This window comes from Platalea leucorodia (genome assembly GCF_965183815.1).
Source record: "Platalea leucorodia genome assembly, chromosome: 7".
NCBI lineage: Eukaryota > Metazoa > Chordata > Aves > Pelecaniformes > Threskiornithidae > Platalea > Platalea leucorodia.
Genome location: NC_138829.1, coordinates 9907849 through 9932937, shown reverse-complemented (window position 1 = coordinate 9932937; position 25089 = coordinate 9907849). Strand labels below are relative to the sequence as shown.

The window sequence follows — 25089 nt, the reverse complement described above, 5'->3', positions numbered from 1 at the left end:
TCTAAACTTAAAAAAAAAAAAAAAAAAAAAAAAAAAAAAAAGAAGAGACATAGGCTAATGCCTTTCTTTTTTAACATGTATTTCTTTTTGATTAATATGTGTATGAAATATCAAGCTTGTTCTTTTGGGCCAACAAAATAACAGGCAGAATGTTTTTTTAAGAGTATTCCTTATAAACAATTCAAGAGCCATACTAGCAGCAAAGAGATGCATAAAAACACACTGAATGCGACTTGGGCACATGCACACCAGTGGAGCCCTGTGCCTAGGGGAAAAGAGCATTACAAAGGAAATGGTACTTTTTTAGATTTAACACAACCATTCTATTATCAGCATGCTTTAAATACCATAAAAAAAACAGAAAATAAACTCTTAAGTCTTTGGGGTGTGGTGAGAGAAGACAAGGAAAAGAAGTATAAATGAGGAGTCTTGGTTTCTTGTGAATCAATCCACTTCCACCATTTCAGTAAGCTGTATCAATCCCCAGAGGAATAGAACAGGTTATTCTGGCAGCATATTATTTAAATTTCTACTACTGACATAGGCAGAAGGAATCTAGATGCAGATCCTTGCAAGACAGTTTTTTTTCTATAAAGTTCTAGGACTACTTTGAGTTCTTAGTCCCAGTATCTGCTCCTCATTCAAAACTCCACAGCTGCAGAATCCCTAAGGAGAGCCTTAGCTGTGTACCTAGTCCAGAAGCCTCCAATCGCTCATCTAAGCAAGGCTGTCAGAAGCCTGGAGAACACACGCATTTCAGAAGCAGCTTTCTTTTGCTGTATTAGCAGTAAGAGGAAACAAATACTGCTCCTGCTAAATTTGATCTCTTCCTTCCTCCTCAAGGACAGAAAAATGTTTTCAGGGGCTGGTAATAAACAATAAAAAAAGCACTGTAACTCGCTTTACTGGCCCCAACCCAAATCTCCATCCATGCCAAACCTGGCACTATTGCCAGTGATTCACCATGACTATCCTAGCCAGAGCCAACTCCCCACCCACATATAACAAGCATTTTCAAGCGCTGAAAGTCTGCATCACAAAGCAAATAATCACAATAACTCAATTTGTTTTCCATACCCAATGGATAACAGGTTTCTTTGTTTAACACTGCACTGGTGATTAAGAGTGCAAAGAAAAATACAGCCACCTTCTTAGAACTTGAAGGTATCTTAAGCACCTACTTGAGTTTGTAGGCATGCTTGACTGCATTAAAATTAGTTCAGCAGAAAAGGGTCGCTGCTTTCTCATGATATTTGCCACAGTCAAAGTTTACCATTAAAGTTACCACCAAGCCCGAGGGAGATAATTTCTAGAGGCTAAAAGCAGTCCAAAGGAACACAGTGTTTACAAGTCAAAAGGTTACTATGTGGTAAGCTGATCAGCCTTCAGTTTACAAGGAAGAGTAAATTAGGATTTCCTCTTGAAGAGGAAATCTGGTTGCATCCTACATTAGCAGGTGCTAGAGCAGCTTTAATTCCACTTCCTTCTAAAAAGATAATGTTTACACAGATCTCAGCTCACCCCTACAGCAACATGTGATCAATAAAGTGAAATCAATTCAGAAATGGGCACATTTTCATTTACGAGAAAAATATAAAGCCACAACACAAGGATGAAAAAAGGTTAATGATCCACTATGAGAAGGGCAAAACGTACAGATACAAAAGCAACATCATCTATTAAAAAAACAACAAAGAAAGCAGAATTCCTTTTCAAGTAACATTACTTGTGTCAAAGCCGAAAGGAAACTGCTAGTGCAGTTAATGGTGGGCTAAAGTTACTTCTTCCCTGCCCCCCCCAAGTTGAGAATGATTTGCTGAAGTTTCTGCAATTCTAAATTTTTCACATCTGAATAAATAAAAAAGCCAAATTTAGAGAATTCATAAGGATTCCCATTGTTCAACAGACAAAGAAAATTCTTATTGGAATCAAGATTCTACTTCCTTTGTCCTTCCCCTCTGCTGACTTCATTGGCTCTAACTTGTCCTTACAACCAAACGCACACAAAACAAAATCAGAGACTGCTTAATCTTAGCCCTTGCTGGGTTATTAGCAGTACAAAAGAAGCTACCATAAATAGATTGTTACAGTTTAGTAACTTCCTGATGGAAGGTTGAAGTACAGGCATCTGCTCCCAGACCAAAGCGTCCCTTCAGGTCAGGATTAACACAGAGAGGGTGCAATAGGAATAGAAGAACAATTGCTAGTTATCTCAAAATCAAGAACTTGCAGAAAAGATCCTGATAATTCTACAGACATGCTTCATGGCTTCCATTTTCCTTAAATGAGAGTCTGGTGGCAATAGAAAATGAGAATTTAAACACAAGGCTGGAGGAAGGGGAGGTGGCAGGAGTTAACATTAGCAAAGCTTCTAGATAACATTTCAGTCTTGAGATTAGAGAAACTGCAACTGTGCAGGAAAAATACTGTTGTCATCGACACAATAATTCAACTCATAGTGTATACTTGGTTACAATAAGCAAGTGGGGCTTCACACAGCTAAATTCCAGGGCAAGGAAAAAAGACCTTCTATAGTACATCTCAATGTGTTTAAAGTAGTAAATTTAGCATCAAGGAATCCTACAGAAGCACCCGCCATTACGCATAGTTCAAAGATACCTATGTACTCAGAGGCAGGAGCCAGGGGGGAAGTGGGGAAAGGAGAAAGAAATAGAATATTCGGGTTTTTTGCTTTTCCTGGGGCTACTGAAAAAGCTATACTGGTCAAGTTCAATAAAATAAGAGATTTTTCTACAGAACTATGCTTTCCCTATGTTCTTCTGAAACAGTCATAATTAAAGGAAAAGCCGATACCAGTCTTTGCTTTCCTCTGAGGATGTTTGCGTTACAATTATTTAGTGAAAGCTAGGTTTAAACTGAGCATCTCCGAATCAGATGGCACAAGGCGTTCAAAAGATCCCATGTTGCTGTACATAAACGGATACTTATGAGGATAAGGCCCTGAGCAATCTGGTCTAACTAGACCTCCTCTGGGCAGGAGGTGGGACTTTCCAAACTCCATGATTTTACAATAAATCCTACAATGGCAGTTAATGGAGATGAGGCAGAAAGGAAGACAGATGTACCCAGATCCTGATAGTCTGTAAATGATGGTCCCTCAGCATCTTGCATGATTAACTTCTCCTTATCCAAAAGGAAGATGCCTGTTACATACCAAAAAGTTAGGGTGCTCTCAATGGCCAATATTAACTCAGCTGTTTTGTACTATCTTCACACATGGTTTATTCTCCTGGTTCAATCACTTCTGGTTATTTGAGAATCCTGAACTTTCTGTGCAGAAAGTTTGCCTGAGAAACTTCATATTGCAGGTTTCATCCAATCACTAATCTACTCTGATTAACCTTACAAAAAGGCTCACAATACATGAGAATGAGAGGATACCTAAATAAATTCTGTTCTACACCTAGCTACAGAGCTTTGTCGGCACTTACTGCACAAGTACCCCTAAACCATCAATGTGAAGGAAATCAAAACCAAACTATTTCAAGTCTAGGTCAAAACATGGGGCCTAAAAATAAATTGAAAAAATCCTAGGGAGCATATAGGCAATGTGGTATAAGCCTTTAATTACCACACGTTACACCTTACTGGTATCTTGCACATACTACAAAAGCTGAAGTGAAGATCATTGTGCTGTATTTACACACCATTTTTTAAGCAGGCTTTTTGAAGGGAGCTTCTCCCACTCATATTTCAATTGGAAGCTGTGGCCAAAACACTCAACACAGGAAAACGAAGCAAAACAGTGACATTAAGAGCAGAAGCGAAATACATCATTCAGGGGTGGGGGAGAAATAACCCTCTTAAATGGAAAACCACTAAATTTTCTAATGACGTGAACAGGATGGTGTTGCATAGGCCAGAACAATAGCTTTATATTAGTTATTTACTTAAAATAACTATAAGAAAGTCTGTTTAATCTTTTAAGAGATTAATTGTTGCATAGCAGGCAGCAATATGGTCTAGCTGTTAGGAGATCCCATGATTCTGAGCATCCGGATTCGATGTTATAGTAAGCAAGTACCGTAGTAGCTAAGATTTGTCACAGAAGCGCTTTCTCCACTTTCCTACCTTTGAAATAGGCATGATGGTTTTGTGAATAGGGAAGGAAAAGATGGTCATTAATGAACTCAAATAATTTAATTACCTGAAAGTTTGTCATCTTTTCCTCTCACCCCCAGCATTCTTATTAGACCAAAATATACAAACCTTTCCCTACAAACTTTTTTCTCCTCTAATAAAGGAAGTCATCGAAAGCTAACGTTCTCACTCCAGTACTTTATTTAGAATTTTGTGAAGGAGCTGATAGAGGGGATGGTTCAAAATTGTTTACACAGAACATATGGGGAAAGGTTGCTCAGTTAACTTGCATTAAGTGGCTCTAAGGGTGTGTCTACACTTGCATTAGTTCACACCAGGAGCATGCTTTTTAAGTGAACTGCCTGATCATTCATGTTGATGGTGTGTTGGTTCACATCAGAGATGTTTTGGAACAAAGGAACTGGATTCCTTTTGGGTTAAACTAAGGTAATGTAAGACAGTGCGTGCCAGGAGCACACCTAATGTGTTCCAGCTGCAAACAGGCATTCAGTCCACAAGAACAGACTAGAGCTAATCTAAAATTTAAAAGATTAACTGTTTTTAGTATAGATATTGGGTTCTCAACACTGCTTTGATCTACTGTTCTACTTTGTCTGCACTACCTGCTATTGTAGACACAGGGTGAAGTACTACATGTTTTTACTTCCTGTACACCCGCTCACATTCTCTTGGAAGCAGCATCCACCTTTAGGATATACTCTGTGCCTTTCTACCCACTAACCATCCAAGGAACTGAGTGCAGAGTGTGCCTCAGTTCCTTGACCAATAAAGAAACAAAACATGGGATTCTTTTTTGTCTAACTTAATAAGTCTACTTGTGAAATACTTGCCAACAATCCCAGGAGGCTCACCCCTAGGACATAAAAACATAATAAAACCATACTGGTTATGATAACAGGCAAGTGAATTTATATGATGAGACACACAGAAATTGTAATAATTTTGCAAGTTCTTTGAAACTCAAAGCTGTGATACAATACCTTGCATCAAAGAGGAGACAGAAGATGATGTCCAGGTACTGGTACCAAGCGCATTCCTGCAGGGCCAAACAGTAGCTCTGTGCTTTTTAGGGACCATAGCTAGTCCAAGTTGCAGGAATTGAAATGATCAGATGCCACAGCAGCTAGCACACTGCTCAAAACAAGACCTTCTAGTTTACTGTTCAGAGCAGCTTATGAGACTTCTCCTCATTTGAGAGCTTATGAGATTTCTCATAATTCCATTCTGGAACAATTGTGGAAGGAAGCCATATCATTTAGATTTGCTCTTGACAAGTCCTGGTTAGCCAGTAACTCATCTGTAAGCATTTTCTAGATGTTTAGAAATGGTATACCTGTTTCAGTGTTCTTTTGAGATTTCTATCTGATCTAGCTAAGATGGAAGGACCCCATTTCTTACAGTGCCTGCTTCTAAAAATGGGGAGAAAGTATTTCCTTCTTTTGTCAGTCCTCTAAGATCTTTTGTTAGTCAATAACAACCTGCTTTGAGATGCCTCACCAGATCTCCTTGTACCCAAGAATGAGTTTACAAGAATCCAGCTGCCTTTTTTTTTTTTTTTTTTTAAAGTTTAGGCAGAGTTCCCAAATGTTGATGTTAACCCCTGTTATCCACTCAACTGTCATGAAAACATAAGCAAGAGATTAGTGATATTGGTAGGCCTCCTACTGAAAAGGACAGGAAGACTACGCAAGCCTTTAACATTTAACAAGGATCTCTAGAACACTGTCACACCCCAACGCTCCAGGTAGTTGTAGCTCATTTTGCAACTCAGGCTTTTGTTCCTGCATCCCTGTAAAGAAAGCACTGAATAACAGTTGAGCAGGTTCTGGCCCTTATAGTGACAGGTTAAGGGAGCAAAACCACTTGGGAGAGGCATACAGCACCTGCGGGCACTGCTGAACACAAGAAATCAGCCTCACAAGCAGGGCCAAAGTGGAATACAAGGCCTACAGAAGGCATGGCACTGGGCAGGAAGTATGAGAAATCTGTTTCAACACAACAGACATGATTAAATAAAAACAAAGTCACCAACATTGTAAAAGCAAAACTTTGTCACATGTTGTTCAAAAGTAATTCTAGAGTAAGACAGTTCAAAGAACACAGATTAAACTATTAATTTACCTAAAAAGTTTTAAAAACTGCATGCTTGCTTTGCTCACCTTGCACGAATTCACATTAAAGTACTATTAACAACCCCATTTCTAACTCATTTCAGTTAGTCTACATATTCTAAAGAAATTTTCATATCACAGTTGTGTGAAGTGAGACTTGCATTTCCCAGGACATAATCTAGGTCCTACCATAGCTCCAGAAGCTGAACACAAGCTGAGCAGCTTGGTAGGGGTTGGACCCCTTCTGTTTTGCTTTGGACGAGAAATTCAAACGTTCAAAGGCAACAGGAAAAGTAGAAAGACTTCTGAAAATACCAATCATCCTGGCAGGAATATGACAGTGTAGCCCGGATACAAGGCATATCTGGACTTCTGCCAAACCCATACCACTGTGGATCACAAAGAAGTGAAAGATTAAGCTGTTAGCCTACTGACAGTTTATGAGTGGTACCAAACATACTCAAGTCAGCAGTTTTAATCAAGGAAGGAGACTGTCACTTGTGGTTTTTCTATATTCACTTTGATAACTTCATAAAGTGATTGAGCCTAAGCCAGTTATAAGCCATTAGATCAAACTCCATTCTTCTCTAGAGTTTAATGGAATTTAACAAAGTACTTCAAATGATGCAAAAACATACAAGAAGCACCAATCATCATGGCTTGGCAGTGTTGCTTCTTTGACAATCCTTCCTACTACTTTGGGCTGGTGAAGTCAATCAATAAGACACTTTGAGCCCAGATATGGATAAAATAACCCCCCCCAACCTTTAAGACTGCAATTTCCCATCTTCGCAAGATCCAACTAAGTTGCTTTTGCTTTCCTCAAGGATGTAATTTTGCTCATTATCCAGTAAATTATTACTTTTTCTGAACTATCTCCACAATGACAAAAACCTATCACCTAAACCCAGCGATACCACAAAATCATTTCCCTCATCAGGTCATTTTGAGACATCAGGTCATCCCCTACTTATTTTCCATTTCTTTGACGAAAGCTAAACAAAAGAAATGTCAAACTTCACACCACCATAACTTCCTCAAAACAAGGGGTACATGAACTTGCCCAACAGATGATGTATCGTAACTGCTAACAGCATATCCTTTATTAACAGTCTGCAGTCATTGAGCTACTTTGAAGATCTGTTTTTAATATAACATTTAATCCAAGAACAGCTCTAAATTACTTTGGAACATTCAAAGCATGGAGAGTAGATCCTTGCTATGAGAGTTGGGCTGAAGCCTCAGAGCTGTTGCTTAAGTTACCTGCATGTTCATACAAGTTGAAGATGGAAACCATTTTCCAACTTTTCTATTTATAAATGCCACTGCAGATTTTGGCAACCAAGTAGCTATTGGCACCACTAGATTTCTATACATCTCACACCCATGTTTTTCTCACATTTTCATTTTCTTTCTGAATTAAAAAAAGGACATTGTTTTCACCTGTTAAATGGCAGTGGCAACTGTCCAAAAACCAGGATGAAGGAATCTAGATTATAATTCAATAGCACCAAACATAGCAGTTTCTTTTAAATAACAGCTTCCTTTGTACTGCTGAAGATAAAGGTCATGTCTGTAAGCCTTGCTTATTTTTAGTTCAGAATCATTTTTCTACAGAAAGTATTATCCATTTGGGTTAAAAGCAACATTTCTAATGTAGCTTAATAACTATTACAGAATACAAGCTAAAGATATCTGTGTGAACAAGCTCAACCTACCAAATCACATTTAAAGAGGTAGCCGAGAACCTTCTGCAATACTAGAAAGAGAGTGGTCATACATAGAAAAGCTACTGTTTTCCTTCAGCCTGCTGATCACAGATCTATCACTTCAGCAGATGGGTGTTAGGAAACAAGACAAATGGCATACAATCCATCTGAAACACTGAGTCCCTTATTCCTTCCCCCAGTACTTCCTTTCAGATGAGAGAAACCATCCAAGAAAATAGGGAGATTTCTGGTCAGAGTCCTTCGATTGACTCAATGTTATTTTTGTGAGCTTTATTTAGCTGGGCAGGTTAGGAAGGGGCACCTAGACTTACAACATTAGATGCTTCTTCACATCAAGTGACATGCTGTAAGGAAAGGCTTTGCTCATGTGAGACAGACACCTTAAAAAAAAGGTACTATAGCCATCCAGCCCCCAACCTTCAAAGGTTTTGTATTCCCTTCTTTAAGCCTTCTTCCTCCTCTCCAACTTCTGTCTTCCCAGATACAGCTGGTACCACAGAGAAACGAAAGCTAAAAAGGAAACTGCACCACCCCTTCTCACCCCCTCCAAAAAAGGGTACTGTTTTACATTTGCTTAAGCCTGCTGCTTTTTCACTTTTATTCAAAAGCTCCTTGCATTCAAAAAGCAAACATTCACAGGCTCCTAGGACAGTTCTTTGATACCCACAGGACTCCAGAAACCCTTACATGAATCAATATTCATTAGAGTAGGTTCTCAAGGGGAAAAATGTGTTCTTGGAAGGCTCAAGGGAAAGAACACTTAGGCAGAAGTGATACTGGCCCAGCTCTCAACCACAAACTCTACTTGTAACCTAAAAAAAAAAAAAATCACCAACAGCAGTAGGGGCACATAATACTTGAAATCACAAACAAAATATTTAATGATATGGAAAGATCCCAAATAACATTAAATAGAAATATTCTTTCTTACAAAAAGGAAGCCATGGTTTAAGCACTGGCCTTGGAAAAAAAAAATCTTTTAAGGGAGGTTTTATAACTCTTCAGAAGTGAAACTGCACATGCACTGAAACCCTGCACTTCATATACTGGAATTAGCAGTTTTCAGTCAGATTTGAGAGCTACAACACACTAAATCTTCTACAAGTCAGCAGCATCTGATGGAAGCTTCAGGGTGGTAAGAAACCACTCTGTGGTGCAATGATTTAGGACTCACTTTGTTATCCGCCATACCCCACTGTCAGAAACTTCAGACTCTCCAGCAGGATGGGACTTGTTTGCACATCAGCTGCCACAGCTCACAAACTGGCACTTCAACCCCAGCTTAGCTCTAAGCCCAGCAGAGCTAAGCAACCTGCATCCTATTTCTGCCACTTCTGTGATGGTTGTAGTAGTTACTAGTAGAAGGATGAAGCAGAAATGCCTTAAACTATCACAGCTTGCCACAAATAGTATTTGTCAGCTCTCAGGGGTTCTGGCAGCCAGTTCAGTTTCACATCATTCCAAGCAAGCAGACTCAATGGCTTAAAAAGGAACCACTGTACAAATCCACTCTTACAGCGATGCATACAACTCTGACCACAAATAAACTCAAGAACTTACACAGGTTCCCAAACTTGCAAGTAGACCTGTCCTATTTCTTCAACAGCCAGTGTAAAAATAACACGCATTTCCCCTTCACCTACTGCGTTGGATGCCTGAACTTTTACAAGGAAACAATCAAGTCCTCTTGCTACCACAGAAGCTACCTGGGCTTCATCACAAAGTTAAGGGAACATTTGAGACTCTGTTCTTGTGGATTCAGGGACCAAAACCCATTCACTTGGGGTAGAAAGTTTAGGTTAAGGTTGCTACTCTTATTGCCATTACTACCAAAACCTCCTTTTTTCTTGGAAAAGTGAAGCTTACTGTATTCTGGTGATCAATATACATATATTTGTGTTCTAGCATTGTGAGCGTTTCCTAGTCATAACAGTCCAATGAGCAAGTTCCCCTTTTTAGTTGAGGAGAACAGATAGTACATAGAGATCAAAGCTCCTAAGTATTTTGAAAAGAAAAAAAAAGGAAAAAAGATTATTCTCATTTGATAAAGGCATAGTTTTGGATTACATGAAGCAAGTCTGTTGAGTCCTATACACGCAAAAAACACAACAGGATTGCAAAACAGTATGAAGTATATACAGTTCTTACACATGTGAAATCTACTTCAGATCTATTTCCATCCATGTTTTTGATTAGAATTTTTTCCATTTTAAAGGAGACTTTTTAAAAGTAGCAACATACACAGAAAATACTAGAAAGATCAGTAGTCATAAAAAAATATACTCAAGCATGCAGACTTACTTGCATTCCCCGGGTGTACTGCAACCCCCATGGAGCAAATTACATCCTTGTTTACATACAGCTGTAAAAAGGAAAAGGTTTGGGCATCAGTCTGGGCAGCTAGGTATCCATTAGTACAGCAGCAATCTGCAACTGTTCAGCTAGGGCTTCTGTCACTTAGCCTATTTGTTGCTTGTGCAAAACAGACTGTCTTTTGCCTTGGTCCAATAGTTGTTGCTTCCCGCTAGCTATTTCAGAAAGCACAACCCCGTTACAACTGTTTATGAAAAATAACTTAAGGTAACTCCTTGAAAAAGTTGCTACCAAATAGGTTTGCAGCAAGAGTGTCAGCACCAAAACATTTATCAAATACAGTTATTTTTTAAACCTGGTATTAGACTGGTATTATGCTGGAAATCCCAAGCTTCAAAAGATGCACATAACCTTGAGTAAGCCCTAAAAATGGTCTTTCCTCTCATTAACAGGCTTTTTACTGAAAAGGAACAGAAAACAAAACCAAGCAGCCCTCAACAGAAAGACAAGTACATCAAGTAATTTTAGCACTAATTACTCTCTGAGACTGATGGCAAGAGGCATAGATTTGATTGAGTGGTATATTAAAAAGGATGACTACACTTGAATTTCTGTTCACATTAAGAGCTATCAAAAAGCTTTCAGCTTTGCATACATTACACTTAAAACTTTTTCATTTGCAAAAATAGTGTTATGAGGGCATTTTTACAGGATTAAAGTCTACAGTATTACTGAGATCATCACTGTTAAATAGAATCTTACATTAACAGATGTAATACATGATCTTGCTTTGAAGTAACACCACCATTGAATAAAGTCAATTAGTAAAAAGATGTTTCACTATTTCAAATCCCAAATTTGTTGTGTAGCCCCCACAGCACACACTGCAAGCAGCACTGTATCCTGCCCTGGGTTCCACTCTTCACAGAGAATGTTTTTTCACAGATTTATATTCAAAGGACAAAGTCTGTATATGTTAAAATTACTATGCTACAGCACTGACACTACAGAAATATCTACTGCAGTTTATACCTATTATATACACATTAGAGCTAATCTAAAATGAAGCAAACAATACTACCTTGTTTACATTCTTCTCCCATCCAACCTTCCATGCAGGCTTTGTTTCCATTTTGATCACATGTGTAGTGACCAACAAAATCATCTCGAGGGCCACAAAATTTATTGCACAGAGCACTGTAGTAATTTTCATCACACTTCACTCTTATTTGTACTTCAAAATGGGCAACAGGACCATTAAATTGTAGTGTCTTCCATCGATCTTCTGGGTTGATCATGCCAGCATGTGCCACTCGTTCTATTAACAAGTCTTCACCTTTTCAAGAAAAGGTAAATTCAACAGGTGATAAGTTTGATAGCACACAAGAGCTTATAAATTCAAATCAAAAGTATTTAACTGGTTAAGAGAAGACCTAGTAAAGAAAACGTTAAGATGATAAAGATCTACTGTATAACTGAATTTTTCCTTTGCCTTGCAAAGTTCATTACAGGAAGGCCAATTTAAAAAAGTGTCCCAAAGGAAATATTAAAAAACCCTGGAACATAATCCATAGGAAATAGCTTATTTTTCAAGGCAGCCAAACATACCACACCCACACACTGACAACCAGCAGCTTTATCTTGATATGAGGCTCTTTTTGCCTCCTTTTTGTTCTTATAAAATTGCAAAATCTGCATAACCTAGTAGATGAGATATTAAAGTTCTCTGGTGCAAGTTTAATTTTAAAAATGGAACAAAATACACTTTCAATTTGCTGCAAAATTACTAAGCAATAGTAAATGCTCTGGTAGGCTTGCATTATGTGCATAAAGTAGCTTTTTTCCATTTTATTATTCTCTCTACAGTAAAGGCAAAATATCTTTAACAAGCATTTCATAGATCAATTTGTGCAGCTAGTATTCAACATTGAGAAGAAATATACAAGTGAACCCAGGATTGTCAAGGGACCATTCTCAACTCTGTATGCTGCTTATCCTTATCCCCAGTGGAACTACTGATAATCATGATCACTGTTGCAATACACTCTATAAGCATCCTGCCTTGCCCTCACAGACATCAGCAGCACTGCTCCTGCCAGGCTCCATTAACTGAGACCAAATGTGCACAAAGTATTAGCTGTCACACGGGACAAGAGGATTCTAGGATAAGATTATGGAACTGCCAACACAAAGTTTCATTTTTGTTAATATCCATTTTGTATGTATCCACTTTATTCTTGGTATAGAAGCTTCAGTACTAGGAGATGAGACACAATTATAGTCAGTACAATGAAATTATACAATTGCTTCAGCAAATGTTAAGAATAAGCAAAACATGGTAGGAATAGGCAGTGAGTAACCCCAGTGATAAGAGCTTTCAAATGTTTTCACTATTCAAATCTGGTAACACCCTACTACAAGAGGTTTTATAGGTGACTCCGCAAGCTGCAGCTGGAACCCCAAGCTCTATTTCAGGACAAGAAAAAGGAACAGAAGCTCCACTTGTATATATGAATTTCACACCCATTTATGAAACAGCTGTAATATTGCCAGACCAGAGCTTCAGCATCTATTTTCTTTAAATAAATATTCCTTAAAACGCACGTTAAAAGAAATGAAGAACCAAAAACTTGCACACAGCAAGAAGCTGTAATGGTAGTGAGATAAAGTCTAAACTTCAGATTAATAATAATAGAAAACGCACCAAGCTGGTAGCAAGCAATACTAAACTATCATTTTCAGCAAATGTGTTTCACGTATTTACTTTCTAGAACTCATTAGCCTGATCAGTTTAGAAAATAAAACCAAAGGAGTGACTGTTTCTCACCTAGTAAGTTACTGACAGCAGAGAGGTATCCTGTGCATCGGTTACCAAAGCTGCACTTCCCCGTCAGCAGGTAAAAGGACTCAAGTGACAATTTTCAGTCACTCCAACATTAAAGGAAAAGGAAAGCTACAGAAGTACTGGGCTCTGCAATGCATTCTGTTATCTTAACATCTTTTTTTCAAGCTTGCTTCTACCATAAAAACCTTTCCTCTTAAAATTAAGGAATATTGAACTAAAAAAAAGCTGTTTTAACTAGGCATTGAAAGGTTCACCAATTATTAAGAACTCAAAGTATCCCTCTGTTTTAATATTAAAAGTAGTATTGCCATATATAGGCTACAATTCACGCTTGCCCGGACTAGTCTGCAAAAAACATTTTATGGCTAGACAAGACACACTGAAGTCTACCCCTGTTTAACTCTCAAATTCCTATATGTGAACTCCTCTGTCATCCAGCAGCATGTGGCCAGTATAAGAGTGGGCAAGAAACCTGCAAGCTCGATAAGGCTGCCTACATTTTATTTTTGACTGAACAGGATATCTATCATACCAATCACCGTTAAAAGCTTCATGATTAGATTCAACATCCTTTCATGATATTCTTCTTCTCTAATGACTATTGATCTGAAAACCTTGATGAAAAACTATAAAGAAAAAATGCTGAATCATTGTACAGTCAAGGAATTTCAACAAATAGCAAATAGGCATTATAGAGCTATTTTCCAGCTATAAGCAACAGAGGCTCATTAAAACAGCCTGCAACAGCCATGGCTATGAGGTGTTTCCTCAAAGTGCATCAGATGGACTGAAGAACAGGTCCTGAGATTAAAGGAGTGGCTTATATAATTAAAATCTTATCCAGCATCTTCAGGCTAATGCAGATTTGTCAGACAGTTAAACAACTGGAACAAGCATTACAGCTATTACAAATATACCTATGCAGAACAGTCCTCTTAATACCTGGGGTCAAGAACAGAGGAAATAACCCAATAGTGCCTTTTTTTTTTTTTTTGAACAAACTTTATCTTCACAAACTCCTCTGAAAAAGAATGTATTCTGAGTCTTAAGAGCTTTTTCTCTAGCTTATATCAGTAAAAGTAGGCCTTAACAGCCTAAATAAGCAAGCCAAATAATTTACCCTGAACCACAAAAGGCATCAGGAAATCAGCTCCAAGTCATTTACTTTCTAATACTAAAATACTAAGTACTGAAGTATGAGAATTCTGCTTTACTTCAAATTTAAAACTGATCCCAAATAGAAGGTGCATCTTCCGAAGAGATCTGTAATCACAGGGAGGAACGTGTTTGTCAACGTTCCTCCTTCCTCCTCCACAATGCCAAAGTGTTTCTGAAGATAGTCAGTCTCTCATATTTAAGTGTTTTGATGAGACAAGTTTGCTCCCTGCATCAGGTTTACCATTAAAATTCACGTTAGGAACTCACACACATTACTTTTAGCCCTCAGTAAAGGCAACGACTGCATAACTGAATTTGTCTAGTTATTGGTCAAAAAAGCAGCATACACCCCTCTAACCTCCCCCCCCCCCCACACCTCAGAAGCAACCAGGCTTCTTCATTATTAAGAAGTTTTCTGCAAGTCTCTCTAGAAAAGCAGATAGTGGCACACATGTTTGCATAACACGAGATGATGGCTAAAAGGTGGTTCTTTAATTAAGCATCTGATTTTTGGAAGAGGAATCCTTATCTGAAGAGTATTTAACTGTAACGGTGCAATCAGGAGCCACGACTACACTTAAATAAGAACACTGATCATCAACATATTAGCTTTTAGCAGAGGCCAGACATTCCCAACAAGCTACTCACAGGGCAATACAAAAGGTGATGCTGATATTGTCTTTTCTCTAGAGAAGCTGACATATTCCCTTTCCTATTATCTTACATACAATTTTTTACTCATCTGTCCCTGTTTGGCAGTTCAGCGGTCCTTGCAGAAATACAAGGGAAGTGACTTTGCACCTTGACAGATTCACAAGGCGAAACCTACTGGAGGACACCCATCCAAGACCACTCAAAAAAAAAAAAAAAAAGAAGAAAATCTTCAGCATTAAGGACTTCTTCCTAGAAATCTAATATGCAGCATGGCAAAGCAACAGGTCTCTATCATGGAATCAGTAAACAGACTACAGAAACATTTAACCAAGACAAGCATTTAGCTAGTTTCCTGCCAAATTATAAGCCAACAAAGCCTTCCTAAATTCACATGACAAGCCTTCTAAGTTTCAAATACAATACAGCTTAACAGAACCTCTCTGGCAGCCTATATTAAAGGGAAGTTCACCTTCCATTAGCAGTTTCTCATGAGAGCTAAACTGTAATCTGACACTTATATAGACTCCTGTAGTTATGGAAACTGTTAAATTAAGGAGATGGCCCATTGGGCCTCCAAAGGACACTATATATCCTGTTGTCCTGAAGTTCAGGAAAAAAAAAAAAAGTGACATCAAGCAAAAAAGATTTGTTAGAGCATGTTAAAAAACTAAAAGGCATAAGAAAGACTTAACAGAAGCCTAAAGCGATTGTCCCCTTATCAGGAGTATTTTAAAAAACCCTGGATTTTAAAGCTACAGATTTGCAAGAGGATTCTGCAGATTCTAAGACAAACACAGCAAGTTAGAAGAGCATTATTTATTAATTAGCTTATTAAAAAACAAAATTCAGCACTTAAATGCATACAGATCTCTTTTGCAGGATAGGCTCTTCATGTTCACCCCCATCTACACCACCTCATGAGTTGATCTGCCATCCAGAACTAGGGCATGAATATTCCAATATTCACTGTACTGTATTTAGCTATTTTATTTGTATTTTAGTAAATACTGTACTGTATTTAGCTGCCCCTAGCTAAATTATTCCCAAGCTGGAAACTATTTAAAGGAATTAACTTCATGTAGTACTTTCTGAACAAAGCATTCAAGAGGACACCTACAATCTGTTGCTATGTAGGATATCTAAACTTATTCAAGATTCAGGCTTCTCTGCTCAGCACATAAGATCTCATTTTGAATACCATGTGTATGTACTTTGGGAAGTGCCATTCAAGAAGGCTGTGGATCAACTGAAGGGTTGCAGCAACATGAATTACTTAGAATAATTTAGGTTGGAAACTACCTTTAAGGTAATCAAGTCCAACCATTAACCTAGCACTGCCAGGTCCACCACTAAACCATGTCCTCAAGCACATCTCCCCATCTCTTAAATACCTCCAGGGATGGAGACTCAACCACTTCCCTGGGCAGCCTGTGCCAGGGCCTGACTATCCTTTCAGTGAAGAAGTTTCTCCTAATGTCCAACCTAAACTTCCCCTGGTGCAGCTTGAGGCCATTTCCTCTTGTCTTATCACTTGTTACTAGGGAGAAGAGACCAACCCCCACCTCACTACAACCTCCTTTCAGGTAGTTGTAGAGAGCAATAAGGTCTCCCTCATTTTCTCCCGTCTAAACAACCCCAGCTCCCTCAGCTGCTCCTCATAAGACTTGTGCTCCAGACCCTTCACCAACTTCATTGCCCTTCTCTGGACACGCTCCAGCACCTCGATGTCTTTCTTGTAGTGAGGGGCCCAAAACTGACCACAGTATTCAAGGTGTGGCCTTACCAGTGCCGAGTACAGGGGTACTATCACCTCCCTGGTCCTGCTGGCCACACTAGTCCTGATACAAGCCAGGATGCCATTGGCCCTCTTGGCCACCTGAGCACACTGCTGGTTCATATTCAGCCAGCTGTCGACCAGCACCCCCAGGCCCTTTTCTGCCAGGCAGCTCTGCAGCCACTCCTCCCCAAGCCTGTAGCATTGCATGAGGTTGTTGTGACCGAAGTGCAGAACCCAGCACTGAGCCTTGCTGAACCTCATACAATTGGCCTCAGCCCATCGATCCAGCCTGTCCAGGTCCCTCTGCAGGGCCTTCCTACCCTCCAGCAGATCGACACTTCCACCCAACTTGGTGTCATCTGCAAACTTACTGAGGGTGCACTCGATCCCCTTGTCCAGATCATTGACAAAAATATTAAACAGGACTGGCCCCAACACTGGGCCCTGGGGCACACCACTTGTGACTGGCTGCCAACTGGATTTAACCCCACCACAACTCTCTGGGCCTGGCCATCCATTATCAGAGATCTAAAGAAAACATACCTATTAGAAAAGGTTGAAGGAGCTGTTAAACAACAGGACAAAAGAAGCTTAATTCTAATCGAGGGAGGGCTCAGGAACAAACTACAAACTCATCATTACTTTGTCTATCATTGGAGACAGAGTACATTAGGAAAACCTCTAAGTTAGGAAAGTCTGTCAGGAAAATGCAAGTGGGACTGATCCCAGTCTTCAAGGAAAAGGACCTTGAAACTCTAATATAGCCTTAATACCAATTGAGCTTTGCCAATTTTTTTATGCTTGATGCATCTTGATAAGGATGGCCAGTGAAGCAGCAGAGAATGGAACCTATAATTAGAAACTGATGATGATTTGGGACATAAACCTTTGCTGTCTTCACGTCCAAATACTTATCTTCCTCTATATTGATTCCAGCCAAGACTAAATAGTCCATCATTAACCACAATGAAAGCCTAAAGTTCACCTAACAATTGTAGCCAAAGGCATCGATTATTTTAAGACAGGTTTGTAAACCATTACCAAAGAGTAGGTTCAAGCTGGACTCCTACTTCAGCAACAATATGACAACCAGCACCTTCATATGATTTTGAAGTATTTATACAATAATCTTGCTTTTCATTCAGATCAATAGCCCTGCTCTGATACTGAGCATTAGCATTTGCAGACCAGAAATGAAAGGTAACTTTCAGTACTTCAAGAGAAACAAATGGAGAAGGAATCATACCATGATTTAGAACACTTGCATCAAAAACATCAAGCATGGTTTCTTTATGGGGAACAAGAATACTTATTTGTTTACCTGATCATGCAAAGTATTGCACAATGTGGTTATGGGTAAACTGAGGAGAATTTAAAGTGCAATACATGACTCACTACTGTCCATTCTTTTTCCTATCAGTAATAATTTTTCACAGTTCCTAACCCAGTATTCACTGCTTGTATTTGTACATGCCCTTTACTTAGACAGCAGGATTGCATTCAGACTGATTTGGAGGGATGGCCAATCGCAGCAGCGTACCATTTCCCCCCTCCCCAATCTGTGGAAATACAGCACAGAGTAAGTGAAAGATGCAAGTTTTACATAAATACTCACCAGCTTTTGTATCATTATCCCAATCCCATGCTTCTATTATTAATGTGAACGATCTCTGAAAAGAAATAAGACACCAGTTAGATAGTAATAAATAACTACTGTTGCACACCAGACACACACAGTGATTTGGAATAAGCAGATATTCCTGCTACAAGAAAGCCAGCTGAAAGCAGTTAAAAATTTCACTTCTCTGCTGTCATGTGAAAGCCCTTGAAGGCATCTTCTCAAAAGCATGAAATGTAACAGCATTAAAAACTGGGGCAAAGCATGCTGACAGCAAAACAAAAACATTCCCCCACACACACCAAGGACTGAATTATTCTTCTTCTTCTCCTCCCACTGCATCTAATTCTCAGCTTTGCTTGGCCACAAAAATCCATTTTAGAAGTAGCCGTAAGAGGTCTGAATGAAGTGAAGGGTTCTGAACACTGGGAAACAGCTAGGATATTTAAGACTTAAGCAACTGAAGACCAAAAAAAAAAGGAATAAAATCAGAGCCATCCTTTAGGAAGCACACAAAAGATCACTCTATGTAACAGATCTGTTTGCTGTTTTCTAGAAAAACATATCTAAAGAAGAACACACAAAAATCCACCCTGCATCTATCAAGAATTTAGACTTTTCTCATGAAATGGGTAGTATGAAAAACAGACTTGCAAAAGACACAGCAGAAGCAGAAACTGTTAAAGGAAGCACACTTGTAGTATACTTCCCCTGAGGAAAGAGGAAAAGCATGATTTCAGACAGTTTTAAAATGATTTGGAAAAAACATGGCAGCTGTACTTCACTAAAGCAAGGCTTCGGGCATTTTTCTTGGTTTTATGACCAAATATGTAGGATAGATGTTGATATTCAAATACTAAACTTATTTAGGAAAAAGTTACCTTATGCATACATGTAGGGTTTACCTGTTTTAACAAGAGTAGCTGTCAAACCCTTCAGCTTTGAGAGTTTCCAACTTGTCCAAGCTAACATTGAGATTCTCACATACATTTAAAACCAAGGAAAAAACCTCCAAGGACAGAAAGAGTTATTGCACCACTATCCTAAAACCCTCATGTATACATCTTTGTGCTTAGAGGCAAGCCACACCAAAAACTGAAGCTCATTAAATACAGCAGAGCCAAGCCTTAACGTGCACACGATTCACAGGCTTACAATGTATGAATTCATATGGACCTGGGGACACTTAGCCAAGAAATTAAGAGCACCGTTTTAGGAAGAGAATTATGTAAAAATTCAGCTATCTTTCATAGGGTGCTTAGGACTATTTTACTGTTACATCAAGACATGTACATTTTTACTTTGAGATAGCTTGTAGTGCTTTGTACACCCCTCACCTCCCCACCAAGAAGGGTTGAACATAACACTGAAATCTCCCTGTTTTAGAACAACAGCAGCAGCAACAACAAGAAAGATCAGTGCAGCACCCTAAGCAGAAGGGCTCTGCCCGAGATCCTTCATGACTACAGCAAGGGACCAGTCTATTCAGAAATGCACTTAACTGAGCATGTATTTTTCTATTGCTTAGTTACATTAACATACACACCACAAGCTATGCCTTTGAAAACTGTTTCTTCTCTACTTTCAGCCTTCAGACATATACTAGGGAAGATCTTCCATTATTGAAACAGATAAAAGGTTTAGTGATAAATAGTTAGATTGCACTCAAGGGAGAAGGGAAAAAGGAAGCTCAGCCGTGACTACAATGGACAGAGGCATACTTGGGCTTGAACTGTCTTTGGAAAGGAACAACTGATGGAGATCAGCTGAGAAATTAGAGGCCTCTGCTTCTGAGGTACGACAATATAGCACAGCCGAACTCCACAATTTTTTTGAAAGCAAGTGTTAGCGAAGCATTTCAGTAGCTTCACCCTCCAACTCCCTGCTCTCCCCTGCCCCCCAGTCTCAGCATTTAGGGAAGCAGGATAGGATCCCCTTGTATTCTGAAAACACTACCTGCCACCCCTCTCCTGAACTGCTACCTGAAAAATAAATGTAAAGTGAATAGTATCAGAAAATAAGCACTATATGGTATGGCCCTAACATTATCTTCTGGCAACTGCAAGTCTCCTTATTTTGAGTCAAAATTAAAAGTGTTAACATAGACACAATTCTGCAAGTCAGTGCATGATCCAAAGCTCTGTCACCCACCTCGCCTGCTTTTAACAACTGATCTTCTAACATATTCCTCAGTTTTCCTGTGTTCCACCGATTTGTATTAGAAGTACAAAATAGTGCTGAAGTACTTCCAAATGTCCACTTACTCATCTTATGTAAGTGCTGGTCTTTTGTACTGCAAATTGGCTGTTGCATCTGACTGCCCACACAGGTTAAGGCAGAAAAAAATTTAAGCTGGACTTGCCGTCTTAGGAAACAGATCAACTATGCCTTCCCGTCATTCCACTTGAAAGCGGATTTGTAATCTTTGCCTAGGATGCTAGGGAATTTTTGTGGGTAAAGAGAGCTGCACGCCATGCACTGTTCCTGGAAGGTGTGAATGGGCATAAAGAGGCACTCTACCGATTTTAAGATGCTTAAAATAAGGAGTCCCATAGCTCTGGTGGCAAATCTGACCATCTAAGCTGGCATAGATTCTGGAGTTGAAAATATTCCTCTACTACCTTATAGAAACTTAATAGTACATTACAAGCAGCTATGACTGGTGCACTGCTCTTCTTCCAAGATGTGGAATAACTGAATTTCTGGCCAAATAACTGACCTCTGCAGCCCGCACAGCTCGTGCTGCCTCCTGGTGGCAGGCAGGGCAAGGATGTGGCTCTGCAAGCCCCAGGGTGCACAGGCCTGGTTTCAAGCGTTTGCTTTTACCCTCCTCTCGCTGGTGGCCATCAAGAACTATAAGCCCATCTATAAAAAGCTGAAAGATCATACACAACAAAGATAAGACCCACACTATTAAATCCTTTCACTTACTGGCATCCCATAGACTCAGTTTCCCCATGTCTACTTCAGAGCTAACAGGCAAGCACTTGGCCATTTACATGTGAGCAAGCACACGGAGTGTAACATTTCAGGAAGGCTACCAGTCACACTTGTAGGAGATTACAGATGTTATTCAAATGGCAATAAACAGTATTGATAGACAAATACACATTTACTGGAAAATCCGTTTCAGCTAGGACAGTTCTCAGTTGTGCAACTTCCTGCTTTCTACTGACGGTTACACAGTCACACTTCAAAACCCCCTGACAGACATAGCAAGAATGTAATCAGAGAAACTGATTTTTGGGGCTATTCTACACCTAGAGAAGACAGCCAAGGTTACCAATCCAACTGGTCATCTCTTCCTCACCTACAGCTAGTTGATAACTTTAAAGAGTAATTCCTCTCCGTGGTAGTGAGATGGATCATCACGTTAAAATTACTACACCTCAAAACAGGAAACAGATCCTTCATCAACTGGTTCAAAACACCCCTCTCCCTCTCCCCCCCCACCATGAGCATGAAGTCTTGACTAGATCTGCTTAAATTCTTTTTAATTTTGCACTTCACTTTAAAACAACAGCTGAAAACTTACAAAAAAGCATCCGTGTTACCAAATATGTTCATGGTATGCTGCACTGAGAGCTTTCCAGTTATTGCTCAACTATCAGAAACATTTGTTTGACTCTCACAAACATTTATTAGTGGAAATTTTAATATCCATACACTCATCCATACTGTAACCCTGCCCAATAACCAGGGTAAGAGCTATGGGCTGAATAACACTAATGGATATGAATTTTGAAGAACACTTTTAGCTTACATAATGGACACAATCACTTTATAAAAGCTCTACCATGGGTTTGCATTAGTCCCATCTGTGCTCTTCGACAGAAAGCCTAACATAGACTACCCAGCACATCCTCCGCTATCACCAGCTGCATGTACCTCTTCTGTAGCACAGATACTTACACCAGACAACATCTTTCTTAAATTGTGCTTCCAGAACATAATTACAGAACTTACATTAATTTAGCTCTTGTCCAGAATCTAGGGTCTACCCATACTGCAAATCTTTAAACCCCTCACATCATCCAGCAGTATATTGGCTCTTTGATACATCTTTAATAAGAACAGGCTAGCTTAAAAGCTACTTAAGGTAAGAAGTTCTCCACAGAGGCTACCAATACAGGTATAAGCATGTTCAAGTTCCCACATAAATCTAACAGAAAACTCTAGTTTTCTAACAAGTATCCTAAGAATGCCCCAAATTCATGAGTCTTTTATGCATAATACACAAACACCACCACACCCGCTTCTTTTCTAACTTGCACAAGAAGTCTTGTTGTAGGCTGATATGACCAGCACCTCACAACAGCAGGACATGCACATTCCAGTCTGTTCTTATACATCAGAAGAAAAGCTTTGTAAAGTAGTTATCTGTTGTTCATGTCAACTAGTCCTAGCAAAATATTTAGAAAATATTTTACAAGTGACCATGGCACAGATTGGAGGGGGAAGGGATCGGGGTGAACATACAGCACTGAAAATATACTTGTTTCTACTGACTTTGGTGTCTAGATTTATCTTCCAGAAAGGATTAAATACACGACCACATTTGGGCTCACCAAATCAAAAAACAGAAGATGTTAAATGCTACGAGTCAGAAGAGGAGCATCAACACACTTCTGCAGAAGAGCACAGCTTTATGAAAGACCCATTTTGCAGGAGTTAACTAAATAGATATGCCAAGCAGTTTGGAAAGATACAAATTAAGCCTGTTTATCCTGGTGATGCTGCTTCAGTCGTGTTTTTCTCAGGATTCATGTTGACAAAAGCAACTTCAAAGCATTATTCCAATGTTTACACTAAACAAAACACTCCCAATACTATCCCAGCGACCTCCTTGCTGGGGAGGGGGGGAAACAAGACCTGTAATATTAGGTTGGCATTATCTTTTCATGACCTATTACTATTACCTTGATATTTGTAAATCAACATTCAAAAGGTTGTTTTTGTTTTGTTTTGTTTTGCAAACCAGACACGTCAAACTTTTCATCCCAAGAAAGATGATCAATCTGCTGACAGCACTTTCAATCAGGTATAGAACTTAGATTCTCAAAGTCTGAAAAACGCAAAAAGCTAAGGTTGAGTGAAATCAACACTTCACGTTTTCTGTATCGGTAACAAGCTATCATGTATTAAAATACTTTTATTCTAACAAACAATTATCAATTTCATTTGACTAAAAGGACTGACTAGAGTTTCTACAGGGAAAAACTTCATAGCTGATTCCTGATTTCTTCCAAAGTAGAAAAAATGTGTCTCCTAAACAAATTCAGAGCCCACAATATCTTCCTGTTCCACAGTCACACAGTAAATGCAGGGTCTCATTGCCAGTAAGCACCATTTCCTTTCAAACCTCAATCAAGGATAGGCAACATCTGTATTTGAGCATTTCAACCGTAAAAACAGGTCAAACAACAGCAGCAGATCACTATTCTTATTACTAGTCTAATTTTTGTAACTTCTGGAATAAGTCATCACCAATGTTGCAACCAAGTCCATTAAGTCTTGATCAGCGTGGTCAACTCTCAGATTTGCTTTCCTAAGAAACTTTTAGACAAGCGAGGCAAGCACAGGTATGGGGGCTTCCCCCACTCCTTTTTTTTTTTTCCAGCACCTCTCCCCCTCCCCCAAGCAGCCTGTTTGCCATGGAAAAATCTGACTTAAAGGCAAGTGTATTCCATTTCCTTCCCCAGGAGCCCTGCAGATAGGCAAGTTCCTACAGCTTCCTCATGAATAAGCCAGAAATGCAAAATGAATAAGGAAGAAATGAAGAAAGATTCTGAGAAGGTCCAGGACTCATCTTCAACACAGGTTTAAGGGCAGATAGATTGAAGAAGCCTGCAAGTTGATCTTTTAGAAACAGACTTTATAAAGGCATAATGGAGACCTTTACTGAAGGAGTAAGTGTTCCTCATTTTGCAGGGGGAAGAGGGCTGTTTTTTGAAACTTGAAGGATATTTCAGCCACACTCTCATGCAAGAACTTGTCTGCTGAACACAGAAGCCATTCCACCACACAAAATCATAAAGATGCCCACCCTCTAAACCCTCATTTTTCATTTAAGCAAGCACCACTAGCATAGCAAGTCCTAAACAAAAGCCTTCCCTTTGGAAACCAGGGCCAAACAATCCCATTTTGTTAGGAGTGCTGTGGAAGGCTGGGTTAGAGTACTGCAAACATCAGCAGCAGACAGCAGAAAGCAGTTGAGCAAGCTGAAGCCTTCTATTTGAGAGCAATTACTGCAGTTATACTTCTCTTGGCCCAGTCACAAAAGCAGGATGATGTTTACAAACTTTGAAGCCCTACTGTTGCGTGAGGGGAACTCTTCATGAATTAGCCCCACCTGACAATCTTTAGGAAGTCTGCAAAACCAGGGGGGAGAGAGGGGTATTTTTTTGCCATGGTTAACAGCCAACAAGCCGATATCTCTGCCTACATGAGTTTGAACACTTCATTCCACTCCTCCCCCAAACTAAGCAAAGTCAAAACTGGAGGGGTGTGTATGTGTGTACGCATATGGGGGTGGCAGGGGGAAATCTAGATGTCTAGACTATTAAGACTCATTTCATTGCAAAAGGAGCACAAATAAAAACAACAGGTGAATAAGTTAGTCAGTCTTCAAGTTAATATATCAAATTTAACACCCAGGTAGAGACTCACCTCCAGTTAAAGAAAATTCCCCAGCAACTAGGTGGAAGAATCCTACCAACTACCAGCTGCATGCATCTAAAAGATAAAACAACTTCAAGGAG

At 39.3% G+C, this 25089-nt stretch overlaps 1 protein-coding gene across 1 annotated transcript in view; it reads right to left on the bottom strand.

Annotated features, from left to right (window-relative positions):
* The window catches only part of JAG2 (jagged canonical Notch ligand 2), a gene marked incomplete at its 5' end in the record, with an annotated part of 72404 nt that overhangs the window by 27078 nt on the left and 20237 nt on the right, over positions 1 to 25089 (bottom strand). Inside the window, 3 exons of the mRNA XM_082318668.1 lie at positions 10265 to 10325; positions 11358 to 11612; positions 18326 to 18380. Of these exons, the coding sequence (XP_082174794.1) occupies positions 10265 to 10325; positions 11358 to 11612; positions 18326 to 18380 (371 nt within the window). The remainder of the gene's footprint in view (positions 1 to 10264; positions 10326 to 11357; positions 11613 to 18325; positions 18381 to 25089) is intronic.